The sequence below is a fragment of the Gracilinanus agilis genome, chromosome 4, assembly GCF_016433145.1.
Source record: "Gracilinanus agilis isolate LMUSP501 chromosome 4, AgileGrace, whole genome shotgun sequence".
NCBI lineage: Eukaryota > Metazoa > Chordata > Mammalia > Didelphimorphia > Didelphidae > Gracilinanus > Gracilinanus agilis.
The window spans coordinates 2,710,717-2,733,801 of NC_058133.1; the positions used below are offsets into that span (position 1 = coordinate 2,710,717).

The 23,085-nt window shown below is 53.0% G+C and overlaps 1 protein-coding gene across 1 annotated transcript; it reads left to right on the top strand.

The window, feature by feature from the left end:
• The first annotated feature begins 5,450 nt into the window (after window positions 1-5,450).
• ERICH3 (glutamate rich 3) lies at window positions 5,451-21,633 on the top strand. The gene is made up of 7 exons (XM_044673626.1): window positions 5,451-5,507; window positions 5,595-5,792; window positions 10,041-10,221; window positions 12,781-12,967; window positions 18,831-19,114; window positions 20,513-20,752; window positions 21,491-21,633. The coding sequence occupies exons 1-7, from the start codon at window positions 5,451-5,453 to the stop codon at window positions 21,631-21,633; spliced, it is 1,290 nt and encodes a 429-aa protein (XP_044529561.1).
• Window positions 21,634-23,085: the final 1,452 nt, after the last annotated feature.

The following is a 23,085-nucleotide window of genomic DNA, read 5'->3' on the forward strand; positions in this document are numbered from 1 at the left end:
GGCGACGATCACAGCGAGCACGGCCGTGCCTAGATGTGGAGTGCCGGTTCTGTTCCCAGTACTGTGCCGAGAGTAGTCACGATGCCAACAATGGCCTTTGCAGAGTCCTCCTTCCAGCCAGGCCCTGTGAGATGCCGACGATAAGGACAGTGTGGGCCAGGCATTGCTTTAACGCTAACGCTAGGACTGTCCAGAATTGGGATGGACCCTATTAGGGGTCGGGAGCTGAACTAAGGATCGGGAATAACAATCATAGTAGGAAGCATTGTCTAGAGCCCACTCTGTGCCAGGCAGTAGCCGCAGCGGTAGGAACAAGGGGCAGCACTCGTCCAGGGCCCGCCGTGTGCCAGGCATTGCGCTCGGTGCTCCGCAGACGGGTTCTCAGCGGAGCCTCACTGTAGCCCCGCCAGGCAGCTGCTCTGTCCCACCACTGCGGTCCCCCGTGCCACCCGCTAGCCTGTGTGCAGAATGTCAATGGATTTTGACCCGAGTCTTACCAAGACTTGCCCTTTTTGCATGTTCTAAAGGATGTCTTAATTGCTGAAGTCGACCAAATAGGTGCATTACAAAGGAGTGAAGATTTTTAGGCAGAAGAAGAGAACCTCAGGAGGGCATAGACCGGAACGATTTCTCTTCAAGAGGCTGAAAGGCTGTCGAGGAGATGAAGGGCTAGAATGGCGTTAGCAAAAGCTGGATGACCACTGGCCAGGCATATGGTAGAGAGTCTGATTCTGCAATTCTGTGACTCCTGCTTTTATTGAGACCCAGACTTGGCCATGACTACGATCCTGGACTGATTTATGAGCTCGAGTCCCCTGGAATCCGTCACGTTGATGACATTGTAGCAGAGAAGGATCCGTTCCTGGACACTCCCTTTGGGTCTGAAATATGGACATGCAGCTCTTCGACGTTTATTGAGGGCTGCTCTCAGCCACCCTGGGCCCAGCCAAGTTTAGATGTTGTTGCTGGGTTTACGGTGTGAGTAAAAATACTGAAGGGTACCTGAGAGCATCCCCATTGTTCAGAGTCCCATTTAATGGTTGTATCTGCTTATGCAGAAGACTTCAACAGTGACTCTTTGAACAAATACTTTGGGTCACAGGGGTATGTGTAATGGAAGAATATAATTAAAGTCTAATCTGTTCAGTTAAGAAAAAAGACAACTGTAATTGCCATAGGCAAATTTGTTGGACTGTTAATTGGTTTTGGAACTGTCTCTAGATACTTATTTAAGCTACATTTTCCCCCCTGATTGTCTAGGCTCTCCCTAGGCCAAATACTGTCCCAGGAAGACCAAGTACCGCCCCAGGAAACATGCAGCATGTACAACAACGGCCAAGCCGGCTACAACCTCTCCTCGCTCATACCACGACGGGAGTCACGCTGAAGCCAGCTCCAATGTCTAGGTCAAAGCCTTCCCTGACAGAGACGGAAGGGCGATTTCCCAATGGGGTGAGAGAACTTCTTTGAGGAATATTTCATGATGCTTTGGAAAGCATTTGCAGAGTCTTGGGAACCTTTAAAAATAACAGATTTCACCTAATTTAGTATGATTACTGTCGGTCTGAGGGAAGCTCCCCAGCAATGGAAATCCTTTTTTTTTTTTTTGAGTTATTGAAATAATAATCCTTCGGACTTCAACTTGATGAGCAGTTATTAAGTACCAATTGTATGCTGGTCTCTGAGTTAGGTGCCATGGAGGAGGAGGAGGAGGAGGAGGAGGAGGAGGAGGAGAGGAGGATGGCCATAACTAACACATTTGCATAGTTTTTTTAAGGTTTTCTCAGATGTTTTCCATATAGTATCTCATTCCATCTTCACAGCAACCTTGTGACTTAGGAGCTATTATTACCCCCATTTTGTAGGTGAGCAAAAATGTGAATGAGAGAAGTTAAGGAATTTTTCCAAGCACACACAGTTAGTGTCTGAGGCAGGATTCAAACACAGACCTTCCTGTCTCCAAAGCCAGTGATTTAGATTGAAACAGTTCCTGTCCTCGAGGGGCTTGCAACCTCAGTCAGGTGGTGGTGGTAAGGCTTGTGGCTGCTGGTGGTTCCACATGTCCATAGATGAAATAAGTAGGATGTGATGTGGGCAGGACATGCACGAAGAGGGGGAACCCCAAACGGTCTCTTCTAGGAGCTCATCTTGAGCTGAGGAGAGGTAGGTAGAGGCTCCCAGAGGCACAAATAAGGAAGCACCACATAGTTATGGGAGGCACCGAGCAAAGGAATGGAGAGAGGAGGTGAGGTATGGGACCTGATAAGGTATGAGAGAGAAAGCCAGAGACAGAGAGAAGAGAGAAAAAGGCAGAGGCAAAGGACAGAGCAGAGGCAGAGACACAGAGACAAAGATGGGGAGAGGGAAAGAAAGAAAAAGGGGTGAGAAAAGAGAGACAGAGAAATGAAGAAGCCTGAGGACAGAGTCCTGAGATCTGTCCAGACTTGGGGGGGGCATCTGAAGGCCTAAACCCAAAGAAAATGAGAAAGGATTTCTTTAAAGTAGAGATCCCATTTAACTCGGCCCTGCTGAGACCTGGAGCATTTTGCATCCATTTGTTTACACATTCCTTGTTGGGCAGAAGTGCTGGGTATTGTTCCAAGGGCTGCTCTTCCCTTCCTCCCTCTGTCCCTCTCTCTACCTCTCTCCCCCTCCTCCCTCCTCTCTGCCTCTATCCCTTTTTGTCCCTCTCTATCTGTCTCTGGCTCTCTGTCTGGCTTTCCCTGTCTGGTTCTCTGTCTGGTTCTGTTTCTGTCTTGCTTTCTGCCCCTTCTGCCTCCTGCCTCCTTCTCTCTGTCTCTATCTCTCTTTCTCTCTTCATAGGGCATGTAGATCCACTCAGAACAGTCAGCTGTGAGCCTCCAGTCCCCTCCTTTGCCTTTGCCTTTGCCTTTGAGTCCTCCCTCCACAACAATGAGTGGATCCTTCATAGAAAGGACAAACACGCTGGGGTAATGCTTTCCTTAGAACTGAGAGGCTAAACATACATCTGTGCTAGCACCAGAGTGCAATAATAACCCCCGGGGAGACCCCCACCCCAGGCATGGCTCTGGACTCAGGAGAGTTCCCCACATGCCCATTTCCCCGCCTGTTCGGTCCCCTGGATGTGGCCCCTCACAGACAGGGGGAGAGGTGCAAACAAACAGCTGTGTTGGATGAAGTGGTCCATCAGGACCAGCCTTTGGTAAATGCTAGAGTGCTGGCCTCATGGTTGGGGGTGGGAGGCTGCCCTTGGGACCTGGGGGGTGCTCAAGAGAAGACAGAAGGGCTCCCCTGCCCCCATGATGGTAACTCACTGGCCTCGCACCCTCTAAGCGCTGGTGGCTGTGGCCAGCCCCTCAGAGCAGGATGAGGGGACTCCTGGAGCCTGAGTTATCCCCAGTCACTGCAGTTTCCTTTGGCCGCCCCCTCTCTGGCTCTGCAGACAAGCCCCATTAGCTCTGCTCAGGATCCGGGAGGGGATTACAGATCCCCCAAAGCGAGGACATGAAAATGCCCTCAAATAGATGAAATGCATTTAGCATGTCTTTTCCTGTTGGCAAAGGGCTCCATGAATCGCCCCTGATTCTGGGCTTTTGGTGCCTTCGTGGAGTTACGTCATGCGTGAGATAGATTTCATCCATTTTAGGAGACAGTCATTCTGTTTTAGTAAGTTTAGGAGGAGCTCGTGGAAGCATGAAGTCAAGGTCCCCAAAGAGGGAAGACTAACTGGCATCTTCATTAGTGAGGGGTTTCTGTTGGGAAGGACAAACATGCTCAGTTAAGATCTGAGGATGACGGGACAGCCTGGCAGCTCTTGAGTTCTGGCCAGGTTTCCCCGAGCTGGCATGTTGGGACATGAAGTCCCCTAAAATGATAAAAGGCGTATTGCCTCCAACTGAAATACTGAGTGACTTTGGGTCCCTGCTAGAAAATGCCAGCTGTTGGAGATTTAATTGCATTCGGGGACTATTAAATCCCCCAAATAAATGACTGCAGTTGACAGGAGTATCATGATATGATGGGTAGACATTCCATCAACTTATTGCTCAGGCTAGCAGTAATCAATAAGTTAATGGGTCCCTGGTCTCTCTCGATGATCAGAGACAAAGATACACCCTCAGCATCTTGAATCATTAAATACAATTTCAGAAGCTCCCCGCTAAGTCCTCCCCCCACGGCCCCAGACATTTCTAATTGATGGATAGCTGATGAGGGGGATGAGGGGATGTTTCCCACGTCCTCCACGACCCTCTCATGACGTTGGGAAGCCTGGGCCTGACCACGGGATCCCAATATCCTTGCTAATCTAGACGAAGAGATCGACTTAGGTCTGGCCAAGACTGACGTTCCCCCATTTGGCTCAGTGGCGAGGGGGAATCAAGGGCATTGCCGTGCTTCCTTCCGACATACTTGGCCTAACCTAGTTTTTGTTTTCTAGACAAGATGGAGCCGATCATCTTCATTCTTCCAATTTGGGGCAGGGTATATGGGGCCATTCCTAGGATTGTCAGGTCAAAGGAACGAGGAGAAAGGCTTTAAAAATAGGACGTTCCCGGCCCTCTTAGAAATTCATCACTGCAGTCAAAGCATTCTTTAGAAATAAAAACGATACAGGATTAGGAATAAATCTTCTCTTTTTATGGGCAGAAAACAAGCAGGTTAGTGTCCACATGAGCATCAGTAAATCCTGTAGTCATGTGGAAGTGAAGGTCATTGTCATTTTATCATCCCAGGCAGTCCTCCCGCGTGAAGCACTGCCCCGCGCACATCTTATTCCACAAAATTTTCCATTTAGAGACTAACATGGTTTTCCGGTGTGCTCGGTTTAAGCCTTGCCATTGACAATCATGAGCAGTGAGCATGATCAACTGGTGGTGCAGTGAATAGAGTAGGAGGTCTGGTTTCCACCATGGCCTCAGATATTGGCTAGCCATATGGACAAGGGTTCTATCCTCGGCCTCGGCCTCAGTTTCCTCATCTGTGATTCTCCAACTCTAGGTTCTACTGCACAATCTAGAGGTAGAAGGGACCCTCAGGCATCATACAGTCCAACTCTCTCATGTTACAAAAGAGGAAACTGAGGCCCACTTGGCTTGACTGTTTCCTTGTCTCTGTCCCAGGAAGTAGTTCTTAATTGTCTTATTGCCCAGAAAGTGTGGACACGGACGCTTGGTTTTCTTCCACACTTTCTTTTACACTAAGAGGAGAGACAATGAGTTTCCCTGATTGTGAGGCAGCGACGGGTCCTCCATGAGCAGCAGCAACCCTGATCCAGTTAGGTAACCCACCATCACAGAATCTGTGTGTTGGTGGAAAATGCAGAAAATCAGGCCGTGCCGTCCCTCCCAGAACCCCTCGCTCTGGTGGAGCATTTTGAAGTCACGCAATGCTTGTACATGCATCGTCTCCTTTGGGGTCCTGGGAGGTACTCGTGTGTGGGCGTCGTTTGCCTGGCAGGCAGACGGGGGATGATGGTGTCTGCAGCACTGTCCCTCAGTGCCGGCTCTGCTCATCTAGGGGAACCAGTAAGTCCAGAGGATTTTGTTCTCCTTTGTACTAAGCGCGTTCTAATGCTGTTAAATGAGTTCTAACGCCAAGACCTGTGATTCCAGGGCGAAAGGTACAGAAATACTGCAGAGCATTCCCACGGAGTCTCTCCATATCAGTTGCCCATTATTAATGAGTATTTGATGCCTGTGCCTCCACCACCGTCCCCGAGAAATGAAAAGATGATTAACAAAAGTCGCATTGAGGCATGGAGGAGAAGAACCCGCCCCACCACAGCACCAACCCTCCCGGATCCTCACAGGGTAATTACTCAACCAATTTGTTTGCACATTTTCGGGTGGTAGGACCAGCTCGCGCAAGGGCACAGGGAGGAAGGGGGGGGGGTCACGCCCTGCAGTGGGCAGTGCGAGACGCGGGAGGCGTTTCCTAAATGTTGTGCAGCAGAAATCCAGCCACTTGGAGAGCCAATTGGGCGTTTCGGTAAGAGAACTGTGAGCCAGCCTTCCGCCCCTCTCCCAAGTGAAGCAGGCCTCTGCGCGCCTCCTGTCTTGCGAGCTGGGGTGTCAGAAGCTTCTGCTTTCTTTCTTGGAAGAAAACAGAAAAGTTTGTTTTTAATGAGTCCAGCCAGATTCTTCCTCTTGGAGAGTCTCCCCTTCTGTTCTTGGTGGTATTAATGACACCTGTTAGACTTGGCCCCTCGACAGCTGGAGGCAGAAATGAGCTTAAAAGGCAGGCAGCCTTCTATAGGCGCAGTTTGCTAGAAGCCCGGTGACCTTTCCGCTCAGTTTAATTGTCCCGAAGTTCCCAGAGTACGGAGGACTCCAACTGCTTACTGAATGAACAGCTGTGTCTGCTGGGATTTCTCCCATGGAAAACCGGAGAATTTGAGGAGCATCTCAGTAGATTAGACAGGCGGATGCCTTAGGGGGGTTTGAGCAGTGGCTTCCCCCTCCTCCTCTTCCTCTCCCTTCTCTCCCCTCCAGCTCCATCCTTTGCTCCCTGCCCTCCTCCTCCTCCTCCTCTTCCACATTTTGACTTCTTTTTCTCCTTTCTCATTCTTCTTCCTGCTATTTAGATGACTCTTTGGGGTTTGCAAAGCACTTTAGCTATATTGTCTCCCTGGATCATTACAACGCCCCTAGGAAGTATGGACAAAAGAGGTTATTTCACTTAATTTGGAGGTAAAGAAAGGGGCTCAGTGATGTGAAGGAACTCTCCTTTGCCCAGGGTACCGGAGGGGAGTTTCGAAACCCAAGATTTGCTGATCACAAGTCCAACAATCCCTCTCCTCTGCCATGGTGTGCGGATACACACACTATTCCAGAAGATCAACAGAGTTTTTAGGAACTTTGCATTCGGTAGTCTGGATGCCTCCTATTTGAGAATTTGGCTTTAAAGCACTAGGACACCTGTTGAACCAGAGAATGCTTTGGGGAAAGTGGCCTTTATCTCCCCAGGACTCTGGGCTCTTCCGCCCAAGCTCAGGGGTCTCTCAGATCAGGGCTCGGCTCAGGAGCGGCCAATTTTAAATGTGTCTTGTGGCTATTGGTGTCCAGCTGGGACACTAACTATCAGGAGAGGACCAAGTAGCCAGCTAGTCTCTGATCGTGTTTCCGTCATGGTTCCTGCCTGTGTCCAGCTTTCCCCGAGACACATTTGGGGTCCAAGGACTCCGGAGTGGGCTTGTGGCCCTGGCTCTGCCCGAGTTCTTCCAGTGATCCTGAGCGCATCATCTCAGGTTCTTCAGTAATGAACGAGAGGGTGGCGGCCCTGCAGTTCTCTACCGGCCCTTCTGGACCCAGGATCCTGTGACGCTGAAGTGGTCCGTTTTGTCCGCTCGTCTGTCATGTATTCGTGCTCCCAGGGTCCTGACTGAACGGGAGCTATTAGTCTGAAAAGGAGGCAGTGAGCAAGGCCTCCACTTGCCTTTGAGAATCACCCCAGGCTTGTGCTGGATGTGTCTTGTAGAGACACATTGCTCTTGTCAGTGGTCTCCACATTAAAATGTGAGTTTCTGGAGGCCAGGAGTCAGGTTTTTGCCCTTGTTGGTCTTGGTAGCACTTAGCCCAGAGCCTGACACATAGGGAAGGTGCTTAATAAATACTTGCTGACTATTCCTTTTACAGGGAGATAAAATGTTGAAGGTTGTGTCAGAAGACCTGGGTTCAAATCCTGACTCAACCACGTATGGCCTCTTTGACCTTGGTCTAGGCTCACTGTCTCTCCAGGGTCCCCAGGTTCCTCCTGTGCAAATGAATGGCTTAGACCAGATGATCTGGGAGCTCTTCTCCTTATTGCAAGCTGGGATGCAGATGTCCTCTTAGGCACTCGTAGACTAGACTTTGCTGAGGCCAGCTTCATGCTCGCCGTTTTGCATGGGGGCCCTGCCCCCTCCCCATCCTGGGCCCCCTCTCTCCTACTGCACACATGTACAAAAGCATCCATCAGAGGTGAATGTCAGCAGACATACTGACTGAGGCCTGTGCAGATAGTGGAGCTGCTTAGCCCTTGGTTTCAGGCCATGTCCTGTGGCTCCCTGGACATTGACCCTGATGACAGTTAGCCCCCCCGCTTGGGCTCTTCCAGCCCGTCTTACTGGAATTTTAGGGTCTGGATCATGTTCCTGGGTACAGTTTTCAGCCCTAGTGTGTGTGCTCCAGGCAGGTCCCATTTCTTTTCCCCTGATTGTGCCTAAGGGAAGTGAAGTGCACTATGAAGACAGACTATCTGCCCTTGCCCTGGGTCATCGCCTTTGTTCCCCTCCTTTCAGAAGGCTGCTAAAATCTGAGATAAGGCCCCCGAGGCACGTCCCAAGGACTATTCGATTTATTTGCAGTTTGGGATGCATCTATTATTATTTTCAAATTTTGTTAAACTTTGTTAAAATAAAGTCAGTTCAGCTCCATTGCTCTGGTACATAAAATGCTCAGCTTTGTACCCCTATTTAGGAGCTAGTCGGGCTTTGCTGCCTCTCTTCATATCTAGCTCTCCTTCCTCCCGGTTGTATACACATCCCCCCTTTCATTTCTCCTCTTGTCTTCATGTCCTAAGGAATCGACTACACACACTTTTCAAATTCGAATATGAATGAATGAGTGAAATAAATGAGTGAAGGAATGAAAAATAAGGGAATGAGTGAAGGAATGAAAAATGAAGTGGAGATCATGCTTAGGAAAGTGTCTTTTAGGCTCATCGTAGGAGTCATCCGAGCTCCCTTATGGAGGCTCAAATGAGCCAATATTTGTGAAAGCCTTTAGCCCAGAGCTGGTCAACTGGAGACGTTCCATGAACTCTTATTCCTTATCCCTTTGACATGGCTGTTAGTCCCTGGGCACTCCACCCCATGGACAGTGGACCGTTCCCATAATCCTCACCAGACACTGAAGTCCAGGGGACTCGTGACCTCACCGATTTGGATGGTCCCTAAAACAATGCTGATCCGTGCCTGCTCATCCTGGGGGACTTCCCGTATGTTCATGCTCAGGGCTGGGGGTCTTCTTCATTTACTTTGAAATCAGTCCTCCAGGTATTTGTGTGGGTGCAAAGGGCAAAGGTGGCCAGTAAAACGATCCCTCTTCTACCACAGGGAGACACCAAGCACCACCTATCCACAGATTTCAGAATGAGTAGAAAGAGAACCACTTTGAATGATATACAATGTTATGGAAAATGTACAATATATCTTTATTCCTTCCTCCCCGCCCAGCCTCCCTTTGGCACATTCATGAGTAAGCTTGTCTCTGGATCCCCAGACAGCCCAGGGCCTGAGCCTTGGTGAGCATGGAAAGCCAGCCCTTTCTTGAATGGAAAATGCTCCCTCTCAGATTTTCCCACAATGCCTTGCCTCCCCATCTCCGTCCATCCAAGTGTGGGTCTTCCCCATCCAACAGAAGCTTCTTGAGGCACAGGAACTGCGCTTCCTACTTTCAGCACTTAGGACAGTGCCGGATGTACAGTACAGGCTGATTTCCTTCTGTCCTTCTGGTGGGGGGGGGTCACTCTTTCCTCACGTGTTCCCACCCAGCCGTGCCTCCATGATTGACCCTGAGCGATGGCCCACCACCGAGACCCTCTTTGGTCTGGGAAGACGTAAATCTCCCTCATAATCTCTTGCAGTTGGCACCTCACACTCTAGAGTTCACCCAGTGGTAGCTGGCTCGGTGCCTTTGTAGATGGCCGTCAGGCCTGGATTGGTCTCTTCCTTCGTCCCTATCCCTTGGAAGCCCTGGGCCAAGTGAGGCCCAGGACCAGGTGCCCTCCCCTCCTTCATCCCCCAGATGACAGAATCAAGGACCGGGAAGTGGGAAGGGACTTCCGAGGTAGTCCAGACCACAGCTCACAGAGGACCATCTACTGGGTGTTGTTGTTCCAAGAGTTCATTCTGCCAAAACAAATGCCATTGACGACTTTTCTCCAAAAGGGGCTTCTCTTGGGGTGAAGGCGGCTTAAAGAGTAGCTTTTCTTTGGCTGCACCCAAGACTTCCAGAGAGAGCTTCGGGTTCCCGTTGTCTTTCTGGGTGGCTCACAAGTGCTTTCTTTATGCATTCCAGGATTCAGGAAGATTTCACAAATCCCCCCTGCACAGTAATGCCTTCATCACCATGATCTATTGGGGGAAGCGAGTACACCTGAATCATGACGACATCAATTCTAGAGACGAGATCAAAATTTATCAGCAGCACTGCGGCGGAGAAAACCTCTGTGTCTTCCAGGGCAAACTCCTTGAAAAAGGTATCGGTGCCCCCGGGGGGAGTTCTCTGTAGGGCTGCTGGGGAGGGTAAGACAGAAATGTGTAGGCCCTGCTCTGGGCCGGGGGCCCATCCTGGGACGAATTTATGGACCGGCTGCCTTCAAGCCAGTACAGATTGGCTGCTTCTCGGCGGGCAGAACGAAGGCAGCTGGCGCGATTCCGGGAGGCGACTGCAGGACTCAGATGGTCCCGGAAGGCCGTGCAGCCTGGCACCGTTGCGCGGTGAATCATGTTGCCCCTCCTTCAGAGAGAAATATGCCAGGACAGTCTTTTTTTTTTTCTTTACAAATTCAACCCTGAACTCAAATCACAAATCCGGCGGACTTCAGCATGGACCTCCCCCTGCCCAGGACAAGTGCTTCCCCTTGGGGAGGCCACACTGGCCTGCCAAGGCACGGACGGGCCTCACAAGTCTGTCCTGTAGCCAGCCGGGGCACGAGAGAGGTGGGAGGTGCGCGGCTGTGTCTTTCTCCCAGACGCGCCGTTTTAATGACTTCTTTGTGAAAGCACGTCTCGAGAAAAACGGCATCTTCCAGGGCTGGTTTCAGACGTTCATCCAACTAGAAACCTTTCTTTGAGTCTTGGTGGACAGGGAAGAAACGGAAAAGAAGGTTCTGCTCTTTCGCCTCGCTGCTGCTTGTCTTGGACAAGAAATAAAGGGGACGGCTGGCCCCAAGATGGCTTCCGTGTGAAGAAGACGGAAGACTCGCACCGGGTGTCACCACAGAGCTCCTGACCTCCTGCTAGACAAGAAGCGACGGGGATTCTGCAGCCCGGAGGAGCCTCCTGCTTTGTCTGCTTCCGGATGGACGTGGGCCGGGGCGTCCCTCCCGTCTGCTCCTGCTCCTCCCAACCCTGGCGGAAGTGGCTCACGTCCTCCCTCCCGCTGCTCTGGGTGCCTCCCCCGTCCCTTCCGGGTCCCACACGGAGGCCCGCGGCCCAAAGGCTGAGTTCTGCGGCTTCCTTCTTCCTCGAGTCGGTGATTCCTTGTCTGATCCCCTCTTACAGACAAGGCCGTGTCCTCCAGGTTCTGTCTCACTAAAGCCGGCCCTGCATCTGTGTGCCTCGTGGGGGGTCCCAGGCCCCCTCCCGGGCGCTCTCCGGCCTGGGGCTGCCCAGAGAGAAGGGTGGCTCCCTGCCCCGGGCGCTCGGCTCTGCACGGATTTATGCCGGGTCTCTGGTCAGGCCTTGGCGCAGGCCGGCAGCCCTGAGGACTTCCAGCTCCAGGCGGAGGCTCGCTGGCTCTCCGAAGTCTCCCGGGCTTAGAGGCGGGGGGGCGCCAGGCTCTCCCCAAGAGCGGCCCGGGCCCGCCTGCCCAGCCAGTGCCCGCTCTCGTGCCAGCCCAGAGAGTCACCCCGGCAGCCGGGCTGGAGGAGGCGGGTTCACAGCTCAGATGGGAAGGAACACGAGGAAAGCGCCCGCGCTGCAGCCGCTCTCACTGCCCCGTGTGGATGGGGCTTCGGAAGGCCGGTGGACTGGCCCGACGCATGCCAGGAGGCAGAGAGCGGCCGAAGCAGCTCTGCCCTTGCCACGCAGACTCTGAGACGGAAGAGAGGACATTCTTTGGCCCGTGGCCTTGCACGTCCGGACTCGTCCCAGGCCTCCCTGCCTAGTCCTGAGGTTCCCCCAAAAGCAGAGGCTGGAGCTGTGTGTCATCGGGCCCTCGACTGCCAGAAAAGCCGCCATTCAGGGGGCCGGGGCGGGAGAGAGTCCTCGGGCCTTGGGCCCAGGCCTCGAGGCTGCATGCTGTCCCCTCCCTCCGCCACCCTCCAGGCCTCTCCTTCCTCCCTGGCGCACGGGTGGCTGGATGAGGGTTTCCATATGTCCTCTCAGGTGTGGACGGACAAAGGAACAGGTGTGCAAGCAGCAGGGCTGCTCCCGTCTGCCCATGGAGAGCCTTGTGGGCCAGAGGAGGAAAGGCAGGCTGCCGCACGCCTGAGCTTTGGGCAGAAGCCCTTCTGGTGTAAAAGGCCTTGGCCGAGCTGCCCGCTGGGTGTCTGGGCCTCCGGACCCTCGAGGCTCCTGCCTCCGGGCCCAGACCTCGAGGTGCCATGATAAGTGGGAGCTGCCCTTCCGGCCGCTGGTTTCTAGCACCTTCTCCAGAGCAGCATTTGTCAGCCCTGGGATGGGGGGAGGATGCTGCGGGGAGGGAGCCGGGCCCTAGGGCCTCTCGGGTTCCTCTCAGTCCCCTCAGTCCTCTCGGGCCTCTCGGGCCTCTCTGTCCTCTCAGTCCTCTCAGTCCTCTTGGGCCCCTCTCAGTCCCCTCAGGCCTCTTGGGCCTCTCGGGCCTCTCAGGCCTCTCTGTCCCCTCAGTCCTCTCGGGCCCCTCTCAGTCCTCTTGGACCTCTTGGGCCCCTCTCGGACCTCTCGGGCCCCTCTCAGTCCCCTCAGGCCTCTCAGGCCTCTCGGGCCCCAGGCTGAGGCTCTCCGGGGGGATCCTGGGCTTCCTCCCTGGAGAAGGCCTCTCTTCCAGCAGCCCAGGCCGGTTGGTTTGGGTACCCGGCAGGCCGCTCCTCCTGACGCTTCTGTCCTTGTTTCAGAGACGTTTCAGTTCATCTCCAAGCGTCACTACGGCTTCCCCTTCAGCCTCACCTTCTTCCTGAACGGGATGCAGCTGGACCGGCTGAGCTCCTGCTGCGAGTTCAAGCATCGCCGGGGCTCCCGGCTGGGAGGCAAGAACGGATACTTCGGCTTTGTGGACATCGATGGAGCTTCTCCGTGCTATAAGTATGGGGGCGGTCCCGGGGGGCGGGGGGAGCCCCGTTGGTCTGGGGTCACGTATGTGTCCAGGTACGCACACGTCTGTGCATCCCCCACGTGGGACGAGCTTCCCCTGCACATCTACATTCCTCGCCCCCTCCGCCCGCCCTGATAACCCCCAGATCCTTCGCAGGCTCGCCGCCCCCTGGTGCTCCCCTCCTCAGACTCTCTTCCAAGGTGGCCCCGGCCTCCCTCCCTGCCCATGTCTTTGCAAGGCCTGCCCGAGGGGCTCCTCCACATCCCTCTGCATGCCCGGCACCCTGAAGGCTCCTCGAGGGCAGACACGCTCTCTTGGCTGGCTCTGTGAAGGATGGATGTAGACGGCCCAGCAGGGCCTCCCCTCCGCCGAGCATCAGCCCGTCTGTCTTTTGTGGTCCAGAGCGGCGAGTTTGAGTTCCGCTGCTTCTAGCGTTCACCTTCGGGCTCTCTCGTGGGCTGGTCCCCCGTGAAGCAGGCCGGCTTTGCAGGGAAGGAAACGGCCCAGCGTGGCTTCTGGGGCCATCGCGCATGAGCTAAGCAGCCGTTTCAGTTGAGCAGGGCCGAAGGGCCCGCCCAGGAGCCTGGAGGCGCCTCGGCTTTGCCTTCTCGTGTTTCCAGGCTGTGCCGGGCGCACATCAGTCAATCCTGGGGAGTCGTAACGGAGACGGGGCTGTAGAGGTGCAGGTGGGGGAGGGGGCCCTGGAGCCGGCAGGACCCAGCACGTGTGAGCCAGGTGAAGGGGGAAATGCCGACCCTGGGGGTGCTGGGGGTCCTTCCCTGCTCCACGCGGGCCTTCCCTTCCCACCGCCTGATGCCACCAAGAAGTTGGTGCGGGAGAGCTCAGCGGCGGCCTTGAGACACCATTCAGTGGCCCCCGACAGTAAGAGGGTTCCGGGCCCCGGAAGCAAACCTGTGTAATGAGGTTTACGGAACACAGCCATGAGGAACATCGCACTGGGGCGCATTGCTAACACCCCCCTGAAAGGGTTTCTTGGTTTAGTTTTCATTTTCAGCTGACTTTACACTTTTAGTCACTGTCTATGGGTGCTTTTTAAAGACACGCCATTCCATTCCCTCGTGCCACGGTCCCCTCCACGCTACCCTCCCTCGGTGCCCGCGGCCCGATCAGACCGAGCTGAGCCGCTGGCCTCACCCGAATGGCCGCAGAGCAGGCCTCCAGGCACCGCCTCTCCTTCGAGAGACAGGAAGCTCACTTCATCCTCCGCCTCCAGATCGGCCATCCCACGGGGCCGGCTCCAGCCTTCTCTAGTTTTGTGTCCCGCGTCCGAGTTCTCCCGGTTCTGCTTGTTTTCTGCCGCAGCCCTCCACGCCAGTCCTCCCACATTTCTGGTCCTGCCCATTGCTGTCCCATGACGTTCGGGTGTCACCGTCTCTCTGGGCTTCCCCCGGGGAAGAGCAAGAAGAGGGAAGAGCAAGGAGGAGAGGGAAGAGCAAGAAGAGGGAAGAGGAAGAAGAGAGGGAAGAAGAAAAAGAGGGAAGAGGAGGAAGGAGAGAGGGAAGAGCAAGAAGAGAGGGAAGAGGAAGAAGAGGGAAGAGCAAGAAGAGGGAAGAGCAAGAAGAGGGAAGAGCAAGAAGAGAGGAAAGAGGAAAAAGAGGGAAGAGCAAAGAGAGAGGGAAGAGCAAGAAGAGAGGGAAGAGCAAGAAGAGAGGGAAGAGGAAGAAGAGGGAAGAGGAAAAAGAGGGAAGAGCAAAGAGAGAGGGAAGAGGAAAAAGAGGGAAGAGCAAGGAGAGAGGGAAGAGCAAGAAGAGAGGGAAGAGCAAGGAGAGAGGGAAGAACAAGAAGAGAGGGAAGAGCAAGAAGAGGGAAGTGGAAAAAGAGAGGGAAGAGCAAGAAGAGAGGGAAGAGCAAGGAGAGAGGGAAGAGCAAGGAGAGAGGGAAGAGCAAGAAGAGAGGGAAGAGCAAGAAGAGGGAAGTGGAAAAAGAGAGGGAAGAGGAAGAAGAGAGGGAAGAGCAAGGAGGAGAGGGAAGAGCAAGGAGAGAGGGAAGAGCAAGGAGAGAGGGAAGAGCAAGGAGAGAGGGAAGAGGAGGAAGGAGAGAGGGAAGAGGAGGAAGGAGAGAGGGAAGGGCAAGAAGAGAGGGAAGAGCAAGAAGAGGGAAGAGCAAGAAGAGAGGGAAGAGCAAGGAGAGAGGGAAGAGCAAGAAGAGGGAAGAGCAAGAAGAGAGAGGGAAAAAGAAGAGAGGGCTCCTCATGCCCTCCATCATGCTGGAAACTTGCTGAACTTAGTGATGTAGGGTCAGTTTACTGGATTCGATGGAAGGTAGCCCTTCCATTGACTCTCAAAGTGTGTGGAAGCCCAGTTGGACAAGTCACTTAGCCTCAGCTCCCTCCTCTATAAAAGGGGGATTCGACGAGCTGGCCCATGCTGTGATCTCCGAGTCTCCCCGGTCCAGTTTCCTACTCTGTACAGCAATGGGATCGGACGAGATGTCTCTCAGATCCCAGCAGCCAAGAAGACGTCTCTGTGCTGGGTGCCCCTAGAAGTTCTCTGCTGCCTTGTGGTGGGAGGAGCCTCCTCACCTGTGAGTTCTTAGCCCAAATGAGGCGCAGAAGGTCCAGCCGTGGCCACAGCCCGACTGTCTGCGGCCCGACTCATGGAGGGAACCCTTTTCTCTGAACTCCTCTTCAGCTTTTTCTGGAGCAAACACGACTGTGACAGCTCAGAAGTGCGTCCTGGCCTGCCAGCCCTGCCAGCCCCATTGGCTCTCGCATGGGTTTCCATTCTGGTCATCAGGACGTGAGGTTCTAAGTCAGGAATGTCCAGACGAACGATGTGTGAGTGCCCGGATGGGGACAAGCACGTGATCTGTAAATGGCAGCGCCGTTCCCTACTGGAGGTGCCAGTCCAAAGAGTGAGGCTGCCCCTGCTTTCAGGGAGCTCCATTAGGAGACAGCCTAGACTGGAAAGTTCTGTCTATTCTTAGGGCTGTGTCGTCACCCACTGTGGCACCCTGTCCACCCCCCCAGTGGGTCACACACGCCATGCCAGCTCCGACTCTGGGAGCTCCATGAGGTTGGCAGTGCTGACTTCTTATCCCCATTTTACAGACGAGGAGCCTTGATCTGGGAAAGGCTGGTGATGTGTCCGGGCCCTCCAGGCCTGCAGAAGGCCTCCAATGATGAAGTTTTGCAAAGCTCTTGATATTTATTGATTGTCTGAATTTTTACTCACAACAGCCTGTGGCCTAAGGCCTCTAGGCACGTCCCAGAGGACAAATCTGAGGCTAAGGCCAAGGATAAGAATTTCCCAGGGTCACCCAGCTCTCAGTGCCAGGATCTGAGCCTAGGTAGGTCTTCCTCAACTCTAGGTCCAGCCTCCTCCTCAAGTGTTTGTCGCTTAAGCGCGGTGATCTTGGAAGGGCTCCCCTGTTGTTTTAAAAAGCCGCTGAGAAGCCCGGGAAGAAGAGTGACTGCAAAACCAAGCAGAACTCAACCCATTTGGAGTTTTGGAAAGCCAGATCAGCGCCTTCTCTTATTCCCTGAAGCAGGGCGGGAGCCGAGCAGCCTGAAGCTCAGACGTTGCCCACTCTGTGTGCCCGATTCCCTTCAGCAGAGGGGCAGTAAAGAGTCTGTGGGTGAAGTGTCTGAGCCCGGGGGGGGGCATCGGAAAGCCCCCGAGGCAGAGGCCGGGACTGGGACAAGAGAGGTGGCATGGCAAAGGGAAGAATGTGGGCAGAGGCAGGCTCTTGGCCTCAGCTTCCCCTCTCATCTCCTTTCCTTCGGGGTCTAGTTTTCTGCTCTCCTTCTGAAATGCCATGAAAGAGAAAGGATTGCCTCGAGGGCCCAGGACACCGAGCAGAGGGTGTTAGATTCATTCAGACAAATGTGAGGAAGAGAGGGAGAACCTTTGGAGAGGCAGGCGAAGAGAGGGACGTAGGCCTAAACTCTCCCATTCCATTCTGTTATTGGTGGTGAGATTATGCTTCCGGTGTGGCCGCGGGAGCAGGGCTCCACTGAGAAGGAGTCAACGAGGAAATGGAAGGAGGGAGGGATCTGGAGTTCAGACACTGAGCCGTAGAAGGGCCCCCCCTCTTCTCTAGAGCTGACAATCCTGAGCCCCAGTGTCATGGGGGGGCGGCGCTTAAAGGCCTGAACCTCGGCCGCCAACTCCAACTGCGGCCCGTTTGCCCTGAGCCTTCCTGCTTCCCAGGAAGCTCGTAGAGTAACAGAAGCTGCCCCTCAGAACACCAAAGGGGGGACCTCGGAGATGGCTGAGGCCGGTCAGATCGTCTTAGGCTTGGAGGCGGGGCTCGTCCAAGGCCAGAGACGGCAGAAGAGGGTCAGTTAAGCCCAGATCCTCGGGTTCCCTGTCCAGTTCACCACATTACTCCCCATTGCCTCTCAGAATTGGCTTCTCACACACTTTAAGTGTACAATGACCATTTCTAGCTTTTTTTGGCTTTCATTTCCCTTCCTTTTTGGCTACCAACTCTCTACTCGTCACAACTTCCCTAGCCACGGCATGCAGCAAAGCTAGGAAGTGTGTGCCTCGACAAAGAGAAGGCTTCTGGGAGAGGCAGCCTGGGGATGGCTCAGAGTGCGGTGACGGGGTCTGTCGGGCTTGTTTGTGTAACCCAACAGGAGGCGGAGAGGCAGGGTCGTCCGGGCCCCCAGCTTCCTTACTCCCAAGCATTGGGCGGCTTCCTGCCCTGAGCGATTGGATTACTTTCCGAGGCTTCTGTCCAGCCCAGGAGGCATCTGATCACTGGAGATGCTCTCAGAACTGGACACCTGGGCTCCCTTCGACCATCCTGCCCACCGCTCACAGGGCTCTTGCTCTATTGTTCGGAGCCTGAGCTCCATGGCGATGGGATCAGAGCCAGGGGAGCAGGAGCCCGGCCCCAAGCCCAGCTCCCCCCACTTTTCTAGATTGACGTCTAGGTTTCAGGAGAGGAAGAAGCCGGGCTTCCCCTCCTACAGCTCCAATGGGCCGCCCTGCCTCCATGATTGGGCTCTGAGATACTGCTATTAGGAAATGGGACTCATAGGGAGGAGGAGGACGGATTGCAGTCCTTAGAATTCAGAAAAATGGACCTGGACATCCAGGTTGTAGTTGGAAAATGTAGCTGGGTCCATAAGAGTTAGGGTGCTTGTGATCCAAAATGGAGTCATGAATCCTGCTTCAGACATTTACTGACTGCGGGTCCTTGGGCAAGTCACTTAACTTCCTTGGGCCTCAGTTTCCTTATCTGTGAAATGAGGGGTTGGACTTTGTTTCTCTCTTAAGGTCCTATTCAAATCTATATTTATGGTTGTATAAGCCAATGTTATTTAAATTTTTTTCTGTTATTTTATAAGATAATTTTGGTCGTTAAGAAGTTAACTTACATGCCTCTAATATGATATTTTAAAATTCACTTAAAATTAAATTTCATTTAAAAAATAACAATAAATCAATCTTCTTTCCTTATCTCCAAACACCACCATTAGGGAATCAAACAGACAAAAACCTACAAACCCTTGTCCATCTTAGATGCTTCTAGTACTGACATTTAGAAATTCATTAAAAATTAAATTTTATTTTAAATTAAATTAAAATGTTTAATTAACAAAACAATCAATCTTCTCTCCTTATCCCCAAACACCACCAATTTGGAAATCAAAACAGAAAAACACAAATCTTGTCAAATATATGTACAGTCAAACAAAACAAATTCCTCATTGGCCAAGTCTTATTGTATTGGTAAAAGAAAAAGAGACTTCAGTCTCCATCTGCTAACACATTTTTTTAAAGCTTTTTTTGCCCCTTTCTAGTATGTAATGAGGGAGAGCTTTGGGATCCCTCGTGTTGGGCCGCCATGTTACAGCTGACTTTCTCTTACTCTCTCAAGGTGCATCATTTCGCTGGGACTTGATAAGAAGCCATTTCCACCTCCAAAAAGAGAGAAAGAGACTATGGAGATAACTGAGCTAGCCGTGAAAGAGGAAGAGTGCCTCAAACCCAATGAAGGACTCATTGAAGAAGAAGAGGAGATGATGAGGCCACCCATAGTTGTTTGTTCAGCCCCAGAAGATGACAAGAAAGTTGGCAAGGTGGTCAAGGAAGGGGTGAACGCAGCAGAGGAAAAAGGAGCGGCTCCTTATGAAAATAAACATGAAGCTCCCTTTAAAGAAGGTAAGGGCTAGCGAGGCCTCTCAGAGCTCTGGATCTCTGCACGTAGGAACAGGGGTGTCCCGTAGAAGGAAGAGGAGAACGAGTTTGGGTAACCCAAAGAGGGAGCTGGTGCTACTGGAGAGATGTTCTCCCTACTGGAGCGAGCGGAAAAGAGCCACGAGGGCAGGTGGTGAAAGAGGCCGTGGGTCCTAATGGGGGCCCTCTGTCCGCCAGATTCTTCTGTGAATTGCTGTCCTGGACATTAGGCACCCGGGCAGGCCCTTTGGGAAGCATCCTTCTGACGTGGTCTGCGATGACCTGCCCCACCTCCCTGTAATCGCACCAGCTCTTTTCTTTGTGATTCCCACCTTTTGTCTCTTCTCTCGCTCCTATCTTGCTGGGCTTTCCTAATTTGCAGAGATGTGCTGAAATTTTTTTTTTTTTTAATAATTAAGTCCTCGAATTGTGGGACACGTATCGCTCCCAAACTCATCCTGTGGGGTCAGTCCACACCCTTGTAAAAGGCCCAGAATGGCACTCTGCTAATATTCAGTCCAAGGCTGGCGCTTCCTTCTCTCGTTTTCCTTTTTATGGAGAATTGTTTATTTGCTTAATTGGTTCCACATGAGAGCCCTTTGCTTTCTCTCCTTGGCATGTTGTCATTTCAACATTTAAAAAATGTGGGTGGAAAGAAGCAGGCGGACAATTAAATCTGAAAGGTGAAAAATTACGGCCACCAGGGACAGCTGGAGTTTATCTGATGTGACAATTTCCTTTTCTGCCATTGATTTGTTGTTGCCTCTCCATGGAGAATGCTGCAAATTAGTGGCAGTAATAGGAATATTTTACTTTCCGAGAAGGTCCAGCTTTGAAATATAATTATTTGATTTGTTAGAGGGATGAATAATGGGTAAGATTTTCACGCTGAATGAGATATACTTCCTAATTCCTTTTTTCCTTTTGGGTGTCCACTTCTCAAAGAACAGATAATATTTGCCACCTTCCTCCCTGGTGCCTTTAGACCTGATTAATTGAATTTTTCACTTCACTATTCATTAATTTGATATCCAAATATTTTGATCATCTTTCATGCAAAGGGCTCTGTTGCTCAGCTCCCAAATTAACTTTTATTATTAGGAATCTGTTCTCTACGCTTTTAATTTCTCCCTCATTTATTTTTCCCCTCTCATTACCTTCCTTTGTCCATCTTACTCACTGTAATGGACTGTGTCCGCTTCAAAATGAACTCTCCTTGGGATGTCGGCCTCGGCACTAGCCTTTCTCTTTTCCGTCCGCACATCCCTCTGGTGCCCGCTGATGGTGGGGAAGAGCCTGCTGAAGCCAAGCCCCACTAGATGGGAGGAGGGTAAGCGCTGGGGAGTCCGCTCTGGCCCTTATGAGCACGCTTTCTTTCCACAGACTATGATGAAGATTTCGAAGTGGATGATGAGAAATCCAATGAGAAAACTACTGAAGATGGACAGATTGATGATCAGATGAACGGAAGGTCAAAGTCACCCTCAGACGATGAAAAAGATAACGTAGAGCATGAGAAAGAGAGCGAAACCTCATTCCAGGAAACGCGAGAAGGCGACAATTATATGAAATACGAAATAGACGGATGCTCGGACAATGACTTGGAAGATGATGATAAACAAGGTGAGTTCTGAGCTTTTTAATCACAGGCTGTAGCAGCTGAAGGCATAACACTGACCTAGTCATTTCCCTCTTTTTGATGCTTGCTGGCCAGGATAAAGTAGCTCTGTGTAGATTTTGAGGCGCCATTCCATGTGCATGGAGCCGGTCAGTAATGGTCTCTGGTAAGGGCTTAGACAGGCCTGGCTGCAGTGTCTGTGCCCGGTCTTGCCTAGAAGGCAGAGGCATGAATTCGAGAAGGCCTAACGAGCCTGGGACCCAAGTGCTAGTTGCTTCTCCTCTGAAGTTCATGGGAGGATGAGGGCACAGACGGGACTATTCCATGGCGTGGGAGCGGGCTGGCCTGTTAAAGAGAACTAGCCCAAGCGGCGTCATGCCATACAGGCTCACACCCCAGCATGGCTGCTCACGGACTCTAGGAAAGCCTCTCGGGCCCTCTGTTTACTCCTCTGTAAAATGGAAATCCTGTTTGTCCCAGGCCTGGGCAGGGGTGAGAGCACTCCCAGTGCGCGCGGAAGGGCTGCAGGAATGGAGTTCATGGGCTTGTAAAGAGGAGAGCATCTCCAGCGCTGCCGCCGTGGCTCACAGTGCTCTTCCCAGATCCGTCCCACATGAGGGATGTTCCGGGGTCCACCCAGAGCCCAGGGTCCACTGAGTCCTCGTGGCTTGTCAGACGGCGCTCTGGCCTGGCCTCGTTTGGGGGCGGGCAGCCCCCGGGAGCTCGTCCTGTTCTCCTGCCAGGGGCCGGCCGTCGGGGACGTCCTCGTCCTCCTGGGCCACCTGCTGGATCTGCCTCGCCGGTCCATGCTCAGAGCCGGTTCAGCCCAGCCTGGGATCCAGCCCTGGACAGCACATCCGATGAGCCATCATCCACCTTCCCTTAGGGACCTCCAGGGAAGGAGACGCACGGCCTTCCAGCCAGCCGCTCGGTTTTTCCTTGCTTGCTGTGCTCAGCATTTCAGTCGTGGCTGACTCTTTGTGGCCCCACTTGGGGTTTTCTTGGCAAAAATGCCAGTCGTTGGCCATTTCCCTCTGCAGCTCTTTTGGCAGTTGAGGAAACAAGAAAGAAAATAGGGGTGAGTGACTTGCCCAGGGTCACCCAGCTAGGAAATGTCTGGGGCCAGATTTGAACTCAGGGAGAGGAGTCTTTGTGACTCCAGACCTGGCCCTCTGCCTCCGGGGTCCCCCAGTGTCTCTCTTCTCTTTTCAGATGGCTTTTGTCATGAGCAAGGATTTGTCTTTCCCTCTGAAATCACGTCTAAAGCCATCTGTGCCACTTCTGCCCACTGCATTGATCAGATTCTCGAGGGTGGCTAGTATGTTCTTCTCTCTAGACCAAGCGTCTGCCGTCCCTTTGATCACCCCTCGTGGGACGTGACGTCCCTCTCTGGACACTCTGCCGCTCCTTCGTCTTCTCCCTACAAACAAGAACAGGAAAACCCCTTTTCTCCTGAAGATGAATTGAGCAGGTTTGGGGGTGGGGAGACAGTATTGCCTGTGCACGTCCACCAAGCTAGGGGGCCATGAATGGAGGAACCCATGAAGGAGACAAGATGCTCGGAAGGGCCGGTCACAGATTCCCCATGGCCTTCCATATACACTCATCTTCTGCTTCCTCCAAGAAATCGTGGCAAGGGGCTTTGAGCCAAAATCACGGAGGGAGAGAGAAGCGCGGCGCCTCTGGGCCCAGTACCCCCAGCGGGCCAGAACCAGGGTCCAGTGAGGTAGCTCAGGGAAGACATGACACACGCATGGCTGTGGTGGTGGACCAGCTGGGCCTCTGCTAGGGATCAGAGGTCCATCCCGACCGGCCTTGATGCTCTCATTTCACTCGGCCACGGTCAGGAACAAACGGAGATGGAATCTCTCCTGGAGTAGAGGCAGAGCAGCTGGGTGGGATTGTTCAGCTATGATCGGCCAGGCCATCCAGCAGGATGGATGAGGGGGGCCTGGAGAAGGGGTTGTGCAGAGTGGGAGCAGGCCCTAGATGGGGAAGGACAGAGGACAAGCCAGTGTCCCAAGATGTCCCTGTGCGTCGGTCCTTCTTACTCGGGTCCCACTGTTTTCTTGACGCGGATACTAGAGTGGTTTGCTCTTTCCTTCTCCAAGTCATTTTACAGAGGAGAAAATGGAGGCAAAGATGGTTAAGGGACTTGCCCAGGGTCAGACGGCTAGTAAGTGTCTGAGGCCGGCTTGAACTCAAGTCCTCCTCACTCCAGGCCTAGTGCTCTCCCCACTGGGCCACCGAGCTGCTCTCACTACTAGAGGAGTCTTGGTAAGAAGAAGCTGGGCCTTGCCATGTCTTCGGGCAGAAGCTGCTTTAAGTGGCCTCCAGC

What these genes read in the sequence shown, in the direction of transcription:
- ERICH3 (XM_044673626.1), top strand. Translation starts at nt 5,451, where the DNA reads ATGATGGTGTCTGCAGCACTGTCCCTCAGTGCCGGCTCTGCTCATCTA. An exon ending in CTGCTCATCTAGGGGAACCA is followed by an intron (nt 5,508 to 5,594) that starts GTAAGTCCAGAG and finishes CTGTGATTCCAG; the next exon opens with GGCGAAAGGTACAGAAATAC. An exon ending in GGGCAAACTCCTTGAAAAAG is followed by an intron (nt 10,222 to 12,780) that starts GTATCGGTGCCC and finishes TCCTTGTTTCAG; the next exon opens with AGACGTTTCAGTTCATCTCC.